The 13,413-nt window shown below is 48.4% G+C and overlaps 1 protein-coding gene across 1 annotated transcript; it reads left to right on the top strand.

Moving 5' to 3' along the window:
• The first annotated feature begins 228 nt into the window (after positions 1-228).
• LOC142588848 (uncharacterized) lies at positions 229-11,830 on the top strand. Its single transcript, XM_075700668.1, has 5 exons — positions 229-265; positions 2,118-2,230; positions 4,526-4,693; positions 9,044-9,133; positions 11,632-11,830. The coding sequence occupies exons 1-5, from the start codon at positions 229-231 to the stop codon at positions 11,725-11,727; spliced, it is 504 nt and encodes a 167-aa protein (XP_075556783.1). The 3' UTR covers positions 11,728-11,830.
• The last annotated feature ends 1,583 nt before the right edge of the window (positions 11,831-13,413 follow it).

The raw sequence follows: 13,413 nt of genomic DNA, 5'->3' as shown, positions 1-13,413 counted from the left end.
GTGTCTTTGTTTGTCGGCTTCGTAAGATATGACTAATAAAAATCGGTCCCTCCGTTTACTTTCTTCTCGTTCAAAATTTCGTATAAGTCTTATTTCTTCCCATTTTCCCAACTGCCGCCCCTTTTTTGTGGCCGATCCCTCGTAGTGGGTTGAGCCATAACCACAGGCACCAAACCAAACCGAAGCGAACCAGTGGAAGAAGAAATAGAGGAAGTGAGCTGCGGCAACATGAACGTCTCCGAGTTCTCCGAATTTCCCGGCGTAGGCAAGCGAACCGACTCCTCTAACTTTTCCTCCGTGCTATCAGTAGCTTACGCTGAACGTTGTCACGTCACCGTGACTGGGAAGCGCCAGGAACAATGTCAAAAGTGTTAACACCATAACTGTTTATTGGGCGAATTCGTACCGGGTAAGAGGAGCAACCCTCAGCTTACAAGGACGTCTTCGAGCACAGTCGTCGTATCTCGACGCCCTGGTTTAACAGAGATATTTTGAGCATCGCGGCACAGGACAAAGAGTAGGCGCACGGGACAACAGCGCTCCGACCTGTGCCTCCTTACTATGACCGCTGTCGCGCTGTTCAAAAATTCTGATGTTAAAAACGAGCACGCTGTTATCGCTGGTTACGTTCGTGGTGTGGCCATGTTATACGCATGCCAGAATAATCCAGAATAATCGGGTCATGGTGCTCGCGTATACGTTGTCGGGCCCTTGGGCCCTCTCTGCAGCGCGCACGGGGGAAGCCTTTGAAACGCGCGCCACAACGGCGTTCGTCGCATGGAGCATGCGCACCGATCGCGTTATCGTAAGAACTCGCGCGGGGACTGCCGGGAAGGCGGCTGCCCGATAAGAAGGCAGCGGAGACGGCACTCGGGGCTTTTTATTGCGAAAGCAATACTACTCGCACTTTCGGCCCATCGGTGGTCGTGGCGCCTCCTTACGCAGCTGCGCGTCACGTGACCGTGTGACGTCACGCCAGACCGAGAGACGGGGCCCCAGCTCGCGGCATCGATGGTGGAGGCGAAGCCTTGCGCGCCGCGCTGCCTCGCGCTATGTCGGATGATGTATAGCCATAAGTTTAACAAAGGGCAGCCATGTCCACACCATCAGCCGAACCAAGGCGCAGCCAAGGGTATTGCTTTCGCAATCTTCCAGGCTTATCCAAGCTAAGCCTCCAGCCATTTATTTTTCGGGGAGCAGGCCTGGGGAGGCGCTGGTGGGGCGTGGCCCGTCTAGGTTTCTTTCCGAGCGTGCTGCAGAGCGGGAGGAAAAGCGTTTTTGCATTGTGTCCGCGTGAAACAGTGCTCTTGTTGTTCGCTTCTGGGAGTGTGTCTGCGCGCCTGGTTCGGTGCTTGCTTGCTTTCTGCGTTTTATGCATTCTGTTATCAACCGAAAGATCGTGTTGGTTGATGGTTTGTAACGGCCGTTCTTTCGTCGCTCCCTTTGGCTTGTATATTTTGTTGCCTCGCTGTTCTGCTGCTTGCTTCTTTGCCTTGTTCTTTTCTGCTATTGGCCGCGAGGCTGCGGTAATTGTTTGAGTGTTTTTCGTAAATTAAAGTGGTTTTTGTTCTTTGCGCCACTGGTCCTTTGTCGTGCTGGTCGCGGCTCGCGGACCCCCTGAGCGAAGGCGAGGGGCCTTCAACGTTCAAGATTATCTGCGTCGTGCGCGCAATCTGGTGCACAACTTAGTCGTCACGGAATTGGTGACGACGTTCTGCTGGTGCATCGATCGGTAATGAATGGTTGGCAAGCTACTGGTGCATTGTCGCGCTAATATTGGGGGCAGTGGCTCAGTCTCTCTGCTTTCACACAGTGCCGTCGGTATACACGTGGAGGTGCAGTCTTTGAGCTCCTTACGTTGGAAGGGGGCATATGCTTCCCTATTGAGCGATGTGCCGCATGGCGCTTTGCCTCGGGTGCCCGCGACTTCTCCGTGCACCTCGGGTGTTTTTGTGCGCCGTTCCGGATGGGTTCTGGCATCGCAGCGCGCGCAGCGTTGCCGAATATCGCGTTAGAGGTGCCAGTGCGCGGCCCGCAAACGCGTGTGTGTCGTAGGATAATTATCGCGGTTGTGTTTGTTATCATTATTGTTGTTGTTGTTGTTTTGCGATCTGCAGTGGTGCCGTTGCCGCGATCTTCGATTTTCGGAATCAAGAGGAGGCCTGTCTTCACCATTGGCCTCCACAACTATGTGGGCCGACCGAACGGGATCCTTAACTTCTTGGAGATAGTAAGTAGAAATTTTTGTGTGCGAATATTTAACATTTCGTACGCGAGTCCAGTAGCCCTTGGTATATATATATGTCTGCAGAATACGCGTAAAGACCAGCTTCCGTGCAGGCCATGACGTCATAGACATAGCTACCCTACGGTTGCCTACCGCAAACCTCCTGGTCCAGGCATTACTGCACGATTATATCGGTCATGAGTCTTTTATCTTCGTCCAGGAAGGCACAGCTTGTTGCGGCCGTGAATTGAAAGGACCCGACAAAAAACAACACAAAATGTTTTTTTTTTTTTCAGCCCATGCGCCTGCGCGCCAGCGACGTCATAGGTTTCTTTACCAACATAAAGGTTTTCTGTACTAGCACACCAATATTTTTTTTGCAGACTACGTTCTCACTCGCGCTTGTATTTATGATGACCAACACTCACTCGCGTTCGTATACAGTGACATTCATTCACGCTTACTGGCAACCGCTCTCGCTCGTGCGCGCGTCGAAGCCAATGCACGGCCAATGTCGACGCCAATTCGCGCACAAACTCACGGCCACTAACAGTCGCCGGCAGTCACGTTCATATTCACATACCCTCCCTTACGCGCACTCTTGTTCGCACTCCCCATTCCCCTCCCCACGTGTAGGGTAGCAAACTGGACTCAGTCTGGTTAACCTCCCTGCCTTTCCTTCTTCCCTTTCCCCCCCCTCTCTCTCTCTCTCTCTCTCTCGTTCACACTCCGCGCTCACTGAAATCACCGGCGCTCGCCTCAGTGCTCGTGTCGCGTCACCTCCATCTCGCATCACTTGTTACTCTCTCACGCTGCAATCGCGAGTGAGCATGCCCACCCACGGTTTGTGGTATTCGGTTCACAACCGATTGCGAAATTCACCGTTCGATGTAGTCAAACACTCGCGTTCAGTCCGAATATGAGGGATATCGCCGCTTGTTACATTCTAGGGGGAGCAAGCCGGTGAATGCTTGGAATGATTGTTGCTGCCGGCTGAGCCGCGGTTACCTCGCAGAGTTGGCAGGTCTCTGAGCGAACGCACTAAGTGTGCCTAGCTTCTCAGAAATTCAAAGAAATCCACTGCGCAAACTACACGCGAACAACAACAACAACAACAACAAATAACACACACGGCGACACGGCGGGCGCCAAACTTCCCAACTTCAAGAGGAGCAATTTTTCATAACCGCAGCCAAGTCAAGTCGTGATCACGGTGAACGTGCTACAACATAACGAATGTAAGAACGAATGCTCAGTGACCAGCTGCGCAAATTAGGTGCAGAAAGTTGCCCAGAAGAAAAGGAGCTCCTTATCTAGAAAAGATAGAGACGGCATGCTGACACAGGCATCACCCATATACACTCGATCTAATAAGCCTCTAACCTGCTTCGCTGTGAACACGCTCTGCCAGCATGTTCACAGCGATCACGTGACTCGGCCGTGTTTATGAAAGATTTTTCGTTCTGTACAAACTTATTTTGAACGTTGGCGCCCGTCTTGTGTTCTTTGTCCCCATCTAGTTCTTGCCGTGAATTCTTTTTTTTTTTTAATTGTGACTAACCAACTAGCTCAAACCAAGATTCTGCTCTAAGTAATCTTTCGAATAGGGTTGTGTGAATGTCGGAAATTTCATATACGAATAGAAATGATAGAATTTGCTTGTGGAAATGATCGAATGTCTGTTGCTTTTTAGCATATAGGGATAAAGTAACTTAGTTGATCCTCGTGGGTAGAATAGCTGAAGCATGAATGGTAACTGTTCCGAATGATTCAGCCGCTGGAGAACAACGGTTGTTGCGCGGAGGCGCCAATACCTGGGTGAACGCACATCTGCCTATAACTTCTGCCGAATAATGTAAAGTCATTCGATAAGAACGATTCCTTTTATGCCGCCTACTGATGCGCCGTCTCTAATTAGGCAAAAGAAAATATTTCCTAGTCTCGCCATCTTAGCATCCTTCAAAACAGGAAAAGGAAACGATGTCCGTATTTGTAATATTACACTAATCTCCCCCAGCGAACACAACACTCTTCTACCTGCATCCGATGAGGCGCTGTTCCCTCGTCCCACTATTGTAATGCGATGGCTCCAGTTCACTGAAAAACATTTGCTCGACGTTTACAAACTCGTCAGCTGAGCCAACATTTATTTGCGATCGGCATCCCCTACAGCAGCGTCTGCACGGTAAAAAAAAAGAAACCGTACGCTTCGAGCGTGGGCTCCGAGATGGGCGCGGCGCGCGATCCCGGAGGCTGCGTGTTTCGAGCCTTACAAACTTGCAAGGTGTGCGCGCGCAGGTCGGCGGCCTCTACCTGTACGTGCTGGTGTCGGCCATCCCTGGGGATTCGAAGGCGGTGCGTCTTCTGTCGAGCTCGGCGTTCACGTTCAGCTTCAACGGCGTCTGCATGTTGGTGGCCAGCATGTCCAGCCCCCAGTGCGCCTTTTACCTGCCGCGCACGCTTTACGTGAGTTATGTAGCATATAAATTGTTACGGGCTTGAAGGGTCAGAGGGCGAAAACCCATTGATGTACGTGTCATCACGAGTAACTCTGCTGTAACTTATTTGGTTTAGAATGATAAGCTGTAGGGCTAGTTGGTTTGTCAGTATATATTGCGAAAGGGAGGGCAGAAGAGAGTGCGATTGTGAAGAGGAAGAGGGCGGCTATCTTCTGCAGCCCTTTAGGGAGCACGATTCAGCGCCTTGGGGAAGGGGAGGAGGGCATAAAGACAAAAGAAAAAAGAAGAGAGAAGGTCGACGCGATTGCAAAGATCGGAACCGTTAGGTGCCGCAGTCGGCGGTAACCATGTGTTGCGGGGAAAAAAAAGGGGGGGGGGGAGAAGACCAAGACAGGAAAGACGCTTTCCTGGCGTGTTTCCTGTATTGGTCGCCTTTTTTTTTTTTCTGCAACGCTTCTGCGCTCCCTTTTGCAAGATGTAAAGTTAATTGGGTGCGAGGAGAGAACGAGGAAAAATATAGTCACGTAAGCTATACCCGCAGACAACTTTCTGTGGCTACGAAAGTAAAGCTACGGGCGCGTGGCTGCTGCGCATGTATATTACCGCGCCAAGTAGTCCGACAGCCATAGAGTTTCTCACTATAACACCTAGAAGGAAATATGGCGCCACCGTCTATGGGAGTTTCTTAAGGGGGCACCGTGCCGTCATGGGAATGACGGTATATGTGTCTGCGAGGCTCGTGTTGGCTGGTTTTGTGAGAGGCTTCGTCTAAAAAGTGGATATGGCTACACAAATAATGCGTTCTCTAAGTAAAATCTTCATAAAATGTTTTCATTCACGCATATTACATCTTTACTCACCGACAATGCATGATCAAGAGAATAAAAGCAAGAACAGACGACAAACTGTTTCAAAGGGAGCGCGAACCTTGTCGTCTGGCCTCCAACTTTAGCGGCCTGCTGATACTTTTTACGTAACATATAGTTGTACACGCAATAACAAGTTCCCATAGTTTAAAAAAAACATGTTTTTGCGTAATAATAAAGCTAAAATAGCTTTTCACGCGCTGTTCTAGTAGAAAATGGATCATTGTGACAGACGGAACGCTGCGTGCCAAGCGCGTCTTCAAGGTGTCCTGTCTCTACGGGAACGATGCCAATCCGAAGTCACAATATACCGGCATTCCCATGCATACCACAGCGCAGCAGCGCCAGATTTCCCTCTAGGTGATGTAGTGAGAAACTCTATGCCGACAGCGCTTGTCAGTTCTTTTATTTGCTCGGAACAGACGCTGAATCGGCGCATCTTCCATTGTTGTCGGTTTCGCGTTTGCCCAGAGGCGGAAAGGAAAAGCAGCCAAATAAGCAAAGCTTTACGCTCAGTGCTGTGTTCTGTCGTATTTAACTGTTGCTAATAAGGCACCGTAGCGAGGACACAAAGTGGGACGAAAGACGAGACGGACCTTTCTGCACCACAGCCATCTGGCAACACGGAACACCAACACGCGCCAACCTTCGTTCTCGTTCTAACGTGCCCTCTTTTTGAGGCCCGTGAGGGGGATGATCATGACGATGTTACGACCATGACGACTTTTCCTATGACTCGAGACCGGATGTTAAGGCACTCGAAATGTAGTTTCAGGCGCCCATGACAGGTATTAAAAGCTGTCATTTAAGGCACATGGAGGCGCCAAATACTGTCCGTAAGGCATGCGTAAACGCTCAGTTAATAATAATTTGCTTTGTGCCTGTTAGTAATTTCACAATTTATTCGAGGATAAATTATGATTTCCTAAGGAGCCCGCTAGTCCCCTGTTTTGTGGAGTCCGGAATAAGGCATGCTTTGCGTAGGTCAAAAGATTTACCTAAAATCTAGTGTGACTTGACATTACGAGAAATAAAGCTGTGAAAGCAGGGACAAAGAAGCACCATCTCGAAATTTTTTTTAATGGTTTCGTTTTGCCTTTATTCACCGGGTTTTAGAGTTTTAGTTTGTAAGCCGAAAAGTAACATCTAACGTCCAGCTATAGTTGTACTTTGGAACGTTCGATGACCCAGTATGCCTTCTTCAATTGCAGATTGCTCGCCTGTCGGATGCTTCGAGAGTTGATTCAGTGCCGAAAAGCTGGAAATTTTGTCTGAAGGAGAGTGCTTTCTCGAACTCACTCTGTCAGCAACAGGTCCATCGGGGATGGTGGCGAGAGAGAGAGAGAAAACTTTTATTGTCAAGTTTTAGTGGAGCTTTCTTTCCCAGCGGTGTAGGCTAGCGTGGCGTCTGCTTTGCCGCGACGCTATCAGCCCATTCCGCCAACCGTGTCTGGTCTTGCGGGTTGGAAGTTTTCGTCTTTTTCTCCCACTCGTCATGTGAGGGAGCTCGCCTAAAGAGTTCTCACGGGGGAGGGTTCTTTTGGCATCCCCACAAGATGTGATCTTGGTCCGCAAGGGGACAGCTACAATGTTTGCAGTTTGGTGGATATTCACCACCGGTCATTGCAGCTAGCCTTTTTGGGCTAAGTACAGATCTAGTCTGTACTCTCCTGAGGTTAGCGGCCTGTATTCTTGTCAGTGTCTCGTGCGGGAATGGATATATTCGCCTGGATTCGCGGTAATAAACGGTCATTTCGTTGTAGGTGTGGATACCTTCATGTCGGTCAACCCCGTCGGGCAAGCCCACCTCCCGGTTACTAGCTGCTTGGGCGGCTAGGTGGGCGGCCTCATTGCCAGGGTTGCCCGCATGAGCGGGTACCCACACCAACTTCAATTGATTAAGGTTTTTGTTAATTATTCTGAATGCTCGAGGGGAAATGAAACCTGAGGTGTAGTTACGAACCTTTTCTAAACGTGTGAAAATGAGCTTCACGTTCCGTCTCACAGTTGTGCCCGAGCATTAGAGTTTCTTGATGAGGTCAGCCGAAAAAAAAACGTACAGAGCGCACTTAGGTGCCCTATCACCCTCAAGTGCATCGTCGTGTGGAGCAGTTTGAGCCCTTCCCATGCCAATGCTCTCGTGTTTAGCAAGGCTGTTAGCAACCGCCTTTACAGCGGGTAATTGTTTGTGGTAATAACGGACTGGCTTCAGCCCACTTCCTCAGCAGTACACATCATTGCAAACAAAACGAGGCTAAGACTAAATACACAACAAAAATATATTTTAGGCTCTGAATATTCAATACGGGCACTAACATAAAATAAGCACTTGTAAGCACAGTAGAGGTGCCAATAATATTTCGCCTGATCCATACTTTATGCTTAACAGTTAAATAGGCGCGATAAAGACGTGAGGAACATAACGTGCATTTTAGGTTAAGTGGCGGTCTTTCATAGAAGATAATTATTTTAATATAATTAATTAAACAAACAAATGAATATTTGAATACATTATCTTCTTATTTACGTATCTTTTTATACACTCAATAACGTACCTTCTAGGCAAGTTGCATGGTGCGGCACCCGCGTCGGTTCCAGTTCTATATGGTTCGCTCTTTAGGAGAACTTCGGGATTCATTGGGCCATCGATTATCATTGAAAGTAATCTTACCAACCTTGTGCTCAGCAGCGCAGCGCCATAGCCACAGAGCCACCGTAGACTACCGTATCTTCAAAGCGAGCATTCTTTTACCGTTAGTAAACTCATACCTAAGTAAATTCTCAGGAAAATTTGAACACATTCTGGAAGGTAAAAAAAGAAAAAGGTTCCGGCTATTTTATTTTCACGAAAAGCAAGGCTTGGCGTTGTATTCCACAATGAACAATCTGACCAAAAACAAGAGCGAATCCCACCTACTCATGGGTGCACTGTGTCATGAATGCATTAAAAGGCACACGAGGGGGTAAAGGCTTTTGCGTTGTTGGTAAGGCATGCTTCATTGAACAGTGCGAAGAATACAGGACGAACAAGCAGAGGGGATGACGCAGGGTGCTGCGTGTCCTTCCCGCTGCTTTTTTATCCTGTGCTGTCCTGTCCTGTATTGTCCGGTCCTGTCCTTTCTCGTCCTGTCAGTGAAGCATTAAAAAGCATTTGGACCGCCTCGAGCCGTTTTATTCGCTGCTGATGCGGCATTCGGTGCTATAGAACGGCACGTTGTAGCGTTCGCGATTAATGAAAATTAAACAAAACTCCTTGAATCGCGAACAAAAAGATGACACTTTTCGTTGCTGTCCACGCCCTCGCCGCGGGGAGAAGCGATGTCATGCGATCCAACTTTCGATGCAAGAGGTTCATAAGCTTTTGTGTTCGAGTGTGCGTGATAGAATTACGCTGCTCGAAAGCTCATTTCTCAGTCTCACGCCGTGCGCTTCATTAGTAACCTGTTCACGCTATTGACAATGGTGAAGAGTTTCTTTCTTGCTTTTCGCAGTACGTCGCCTTTCAAGGGCTGGGCGCCTTCTGCTATTTTATCGGCGCCTTCTTTACCATGCAAGGCAGTCGAGAAGTACCGGTCTATTCGGTGAGCACAGTGTGTCGCTGGCATCCGAACATTTAACTAGGAATGCTATGTAAATATATTGTACAGTCAAGATACGGATTCGTCGAACCCGTGTTCATTCAGATGTGGCTGTAATGTAACTACGCTCGCGTTGCTAGCTTTGGGTGCACGTAAACCAACCCCCTGTATTGAAATTCTATGTGGACCCCCTTCAGTATGGCGTTTCTCATTGCCGCAGTGTCGCATGTGGGTGGGAATTTCTTTTATACATGATGATTTCTTTTTGATCCTCTTTGAAACAGGGCAATGATAAATATTTACCTAGCCTGCTTGAGCTAATCAGGTATGTTGCATACATGCTTTTTTAGTGTAGCACTTTGCTTACATCTCCTTAATCTGAAAGTTGTAAACCTTCTTGTAAACCTCCTTCCATGGATGGATTTATGTTATGAGCGTCCCCTTTGGAACAGGATGGTGGGTTGCGCCACCGAGCTCTTGCTATTATGCTGCCTAATGTCCTACCTGAGTTAAAAAAGAACGAAAAAATACCATGAAATCCCACAACCAAATTTTCTGACCCTCTAATGCGAACTTAGCTTTTGTACGTCTCCGTTTTTTGCCGTTTCCCTACTTCGACCAATCATCCAATCGCCTGTTACTAATCCCTATTGCGGGGATTAGCAACTTTACATGGACGGACGGACGGACGGACGGACGGACGGATGTTATGAGCGTCCCCTTTGGAACGGGGCGGTGGGTTGCGCCACCAAGCTCTTGCTATTATACTGACTAATGTCCAACCTAGGTTTACATGGATTTATGGATGGATGGATGGATGGATGGATGGATGGATGTTATGAGCGTCCCCTTTGGAACGGGGCGGTGGGTTGCGCCAGCAAGCTCTTGCTATTATACTGCCTAATGTCCTACCTAGGTTAAACAATAAAAAAAAAACAATATGAACTACCACGCCCCAAGTTTCTAATCCCCTGTTGCGATCTGTGCTTTTGTACGTCTCCATCTTTTGTCGTTTCCCTACTTTTCTTCCACCAATCCTCCAATCGCCTCTTAATAATGCCTATTACGGACATGTTTGCTTTACCACTGCTCCCGCTGAACCCAAGGGCTTCGAGGAGGCCAGTGGTGCCTAAATCGACCGCTGGGTAGACGTCTTCACATTCTAATAAAGCATGCTCCGTCGTTTCCCTAGCTTTACCGCAGCAAGCACATGCTTCTTCTTCCTTCTTATATCTCGCTTTATAGCTGCGTGTTCTAAGGCATCCCGATCTCGCTTCGAAAAGTAATGAGCTTCCCTTTGAGTTATCATAAATGGTTTCTTTCCGGATTTGGTTTTTTCCTCTTAAGTAGTTACTCATGGCAGGTTTCTTTTTCATTGCCGCCACCTATAAGATCATTTCAGCCTCTCTGACTTTCCGCTTGACCTTCTTTGTTGCTGTGTTGCCCACCATACAGGCTGCATACTTGCTGGTAAGCTTCCTAGTTTTTTCCTCCACTGTGAATCAATGTTTTTCCTGTACAGATACCTGAAGACCCTCCCAGCCCATTTGCTTTCTTCCATATTCCTCAGCCGTTCTTCATACTCAATTTTACTGCGAGCTTCTCTCACTTCAAAACTAGTCCAGCCCATATCACCCTGCACAGCTTCATTTGTAGTCTTCCCGTGAGCGCCCAATGCGAGGCGAGCCACTCACCTTTGGTGCCCGTCGAGTCCTGATTGTACTCCTGACTTAAAGCATTTTTACACTGAAAGTTGTAAAATGCCACCTGGGGAGCGTTTTATACCCACAAGAATTTTCTGAATTGGTTCATTATTACGTACAAGAGGAGATGGAACAAACTGAAATGCCGCGTCGCCAGACAGCCAGGAGTTGAGCTTCACATCCAACAAAGACACTGCATTTCCCGTTGCCTTGACTACCGTCCGCAAGCGACATTAGTTCCGTGCCTTCTCTCACACCGGCGCAGAGGGACCCTGCAAGTTTACGTAGCCAGCCCCGCCTCCTATTTTTTTTTTCCCCTCTTATCGCTATGCGGCGCACTTCCAGTGGCAGCTTCGCGCATTCAGCTTTGCATCATTTACTGAAGACGGGTGTCGTAATCGCTGACGTTGCAAACAGCGCTTCTGACATAAAGGCGTTTACGCGTCTTGTCTTGACTCTCCGACAGGAAAGCGGGCATTCCTCGAGTGGATGAGCGTGCGGGCATTCGTTTGAGCTCTCAGTCGTGCTCGAGCCGTGCAGACGTGTAATACATTGCTGATACGATCGTGAGCACGTGATCGAAGCACCGAGCTTATCTGTTTACAATGCCTAAACCGGGAGGGGAACGGGGGGGGGGGATCTTTACAGACGATGTGCCAATAAATCAGAACCAGCAAACGTCTGCTCAGCCGCAAAGCGCCATGACTGCTTAGACAGCGCTTGCGCTGGCGATGGTGATTCGATGTTGATTAGATGTTGATTTATTACTGCGTATCTTCTATTTCTCACTACGCTCAGATGATCGGCTACTGCGTCGGAGGACTGCACACCATGCACTGTGTCTACGCCTACTTCAAGGTGTACATCCAGAAAGGAGGTACCGGTTGGTTCTGAGGAGTCTGCACCGTCGAAAGCCCAGCTAGTTGTGTTGCAAAGCGTCATCTGTACTTTTTAATATAATTTTTTTTGCGCGCATGCATTGTAAGGTTAATCTGCGCACCACCGCGCTGATACTTCGTCGCCGAAGAATCTGTGTGGTTCGATCGTAAATACAAGTTCCCTGTTCAGAAAACAGCCCATTGAGGGATGGTGTGGCTCTATTGTTAAACCGGTGATGCAGGACTGGTTGGTAGAAAAAGTGAACTGCCTGGCTCTGCTTCAATGCAGCGTACCACTAACATAAATAAACCGCTACCGGACGCTTTGTCGCGAGTCAAAATACGATTGTGGCGAAGTTTTTGATCTTACTGTAGGTTGAGAAACCAGCGAATGGGGGTCTTTGAGTAACGGAGTGACTGGCCTTTGACTGACTTATTGTGTGGCAAGCTGTGGCTACCTGTGGTGGGCTGGTGGCTGGCTGGGTGGCTCAACGGGCAGGGCTGAGATGGTTTGCGCTGGGCCGGCGTGGCATGAGCTAAGCGAGAATGACATTTTAGAATTGGTCAAATTCCTTCGTATTGTCGAATTCACCATCTTGGGAGCTCTGATTGGTTGAAAATGACGCCACTTCAGAATTTGACAATATGATGGAATTTGAAAGTGTCCAGAATGTACACTGGCTGGCTGGCTGGCTGGGAAAGTCAGATAATGTATGCTTGGTTGCAGGCCTCATAGGTCGATTAGTTCATTGATTGATCAACCGTGTGTGGCCGTTCGTCCTGGAAACAAGCATCTAGCGGGAGATGTAAGAGTACCGTGCCTATTACCCCTTCCGAAAGCAAGCCCATGTGTCGGCCCTTCTAACGAATATATTCAATAACAGGGGTGGAACGGCTGCGCCAAATGCGCCGAACTGCTCCGAGAGCCGGGCCTTTGCCCCATGCTGCGTCAAAACGGCATTTAAGCATAAAATTGGGCGCGCCTGCGCCAAAGCATGCATAAGGTCGAATCCCCCCTTTCCGTCAACACTTCGCAGCTAGCAAAACAAACCAAAACCAACAGCACTCTATCATCATCATCATCATCATCATCATCGTCGTCGTCGTCGTCGTCGTCGTCATCATCTTCATCATCATCATCATCATCATCATCATCATCATCTTCTTCTTCTTCTTCTTCATCATCATCATCATCATCATCTTCTTCTTCTTCATCATCTTCTTCTTCATCATCTTCTTCATCATCTTCATCATCATCTTCATCTTCATCATCTTCATCATCTTCATCTTCATAGACTGAAGCAGAGGCCCGTCCATGGAATTTCGCATTGTATAGTGAGAATCTATATGGGTCCGTCGGAGCCCCTGCAGTTCGGCCTTCGCGCATTTTTTCTCTCACGGAAGTACAATTTAGTGCCGCTGTGCCATCTTGCTGGCGCTTCGTTTCGGTGGTCATCGAACCTCCGTGGTACCACGCAACTTGACGGAGGAGGACGTCGCATTCTCGGACTAAACTTAAGCTTTTTCGATGTTTATGGTTGATAGCAAGGCTTTGTAAAATACCCGCTGCGATCCGAATCGCACGTGGTGCTTTGTTAAAATATGGTATTAGCGGATGAGGTCCAATTTGGCATATGGCGAGAGGCGCCACTTCGATAGGTGATGGCATGTTTGTTGAAGTTTTGCGTCGCGCTTGGGTCGC

Source organism: Dermacentor variabilis, chromosome 7 (assembly GCF_050947875.1).
Source record: "Dermacentor variabilis isolate Ectoservices chromosome 7, ASM5094787v1, whole genome shotgun sequence".
Lineage (NCBI taxonomy): Eukaryota > Metazoa > Arthropoda > Arachnida > Ixodida > Ixodidae > Dermacentor > Dermacentor variabilis.
Note: the sequence above shows the minus strand (reverse complement) of the source record. Positions and strands in the feature narration are given on the sequence as shown.

What these genes read in the sequence shown, in the direction of transcription:
- LOC142588848 (XM_075700668.1), top strand. Translation starts at nt 229, where the DNA reads ATGAACGTCTCCGAGTTCTCCGAATTTCCCGGCGTAG. An exon ending in CTCCGAATTTCCCGGCGTAG is followed by an intron (nt 266 to 2,117) that starts GCAAGCGAACCG and finishes TGCGATCTGCAG; the next exon opens with TGGTGCCGTTGCCGCGATCT. An exon ending in TCCTTAACTTCTTGGAGATA is followed by an intron (nt 2,231 to 4,525) that starts GTAAGTAGAAAT and finishes GTGCGCGCGCAG; the next exon opens with GTCGGCGGCCTCTACCTGTA.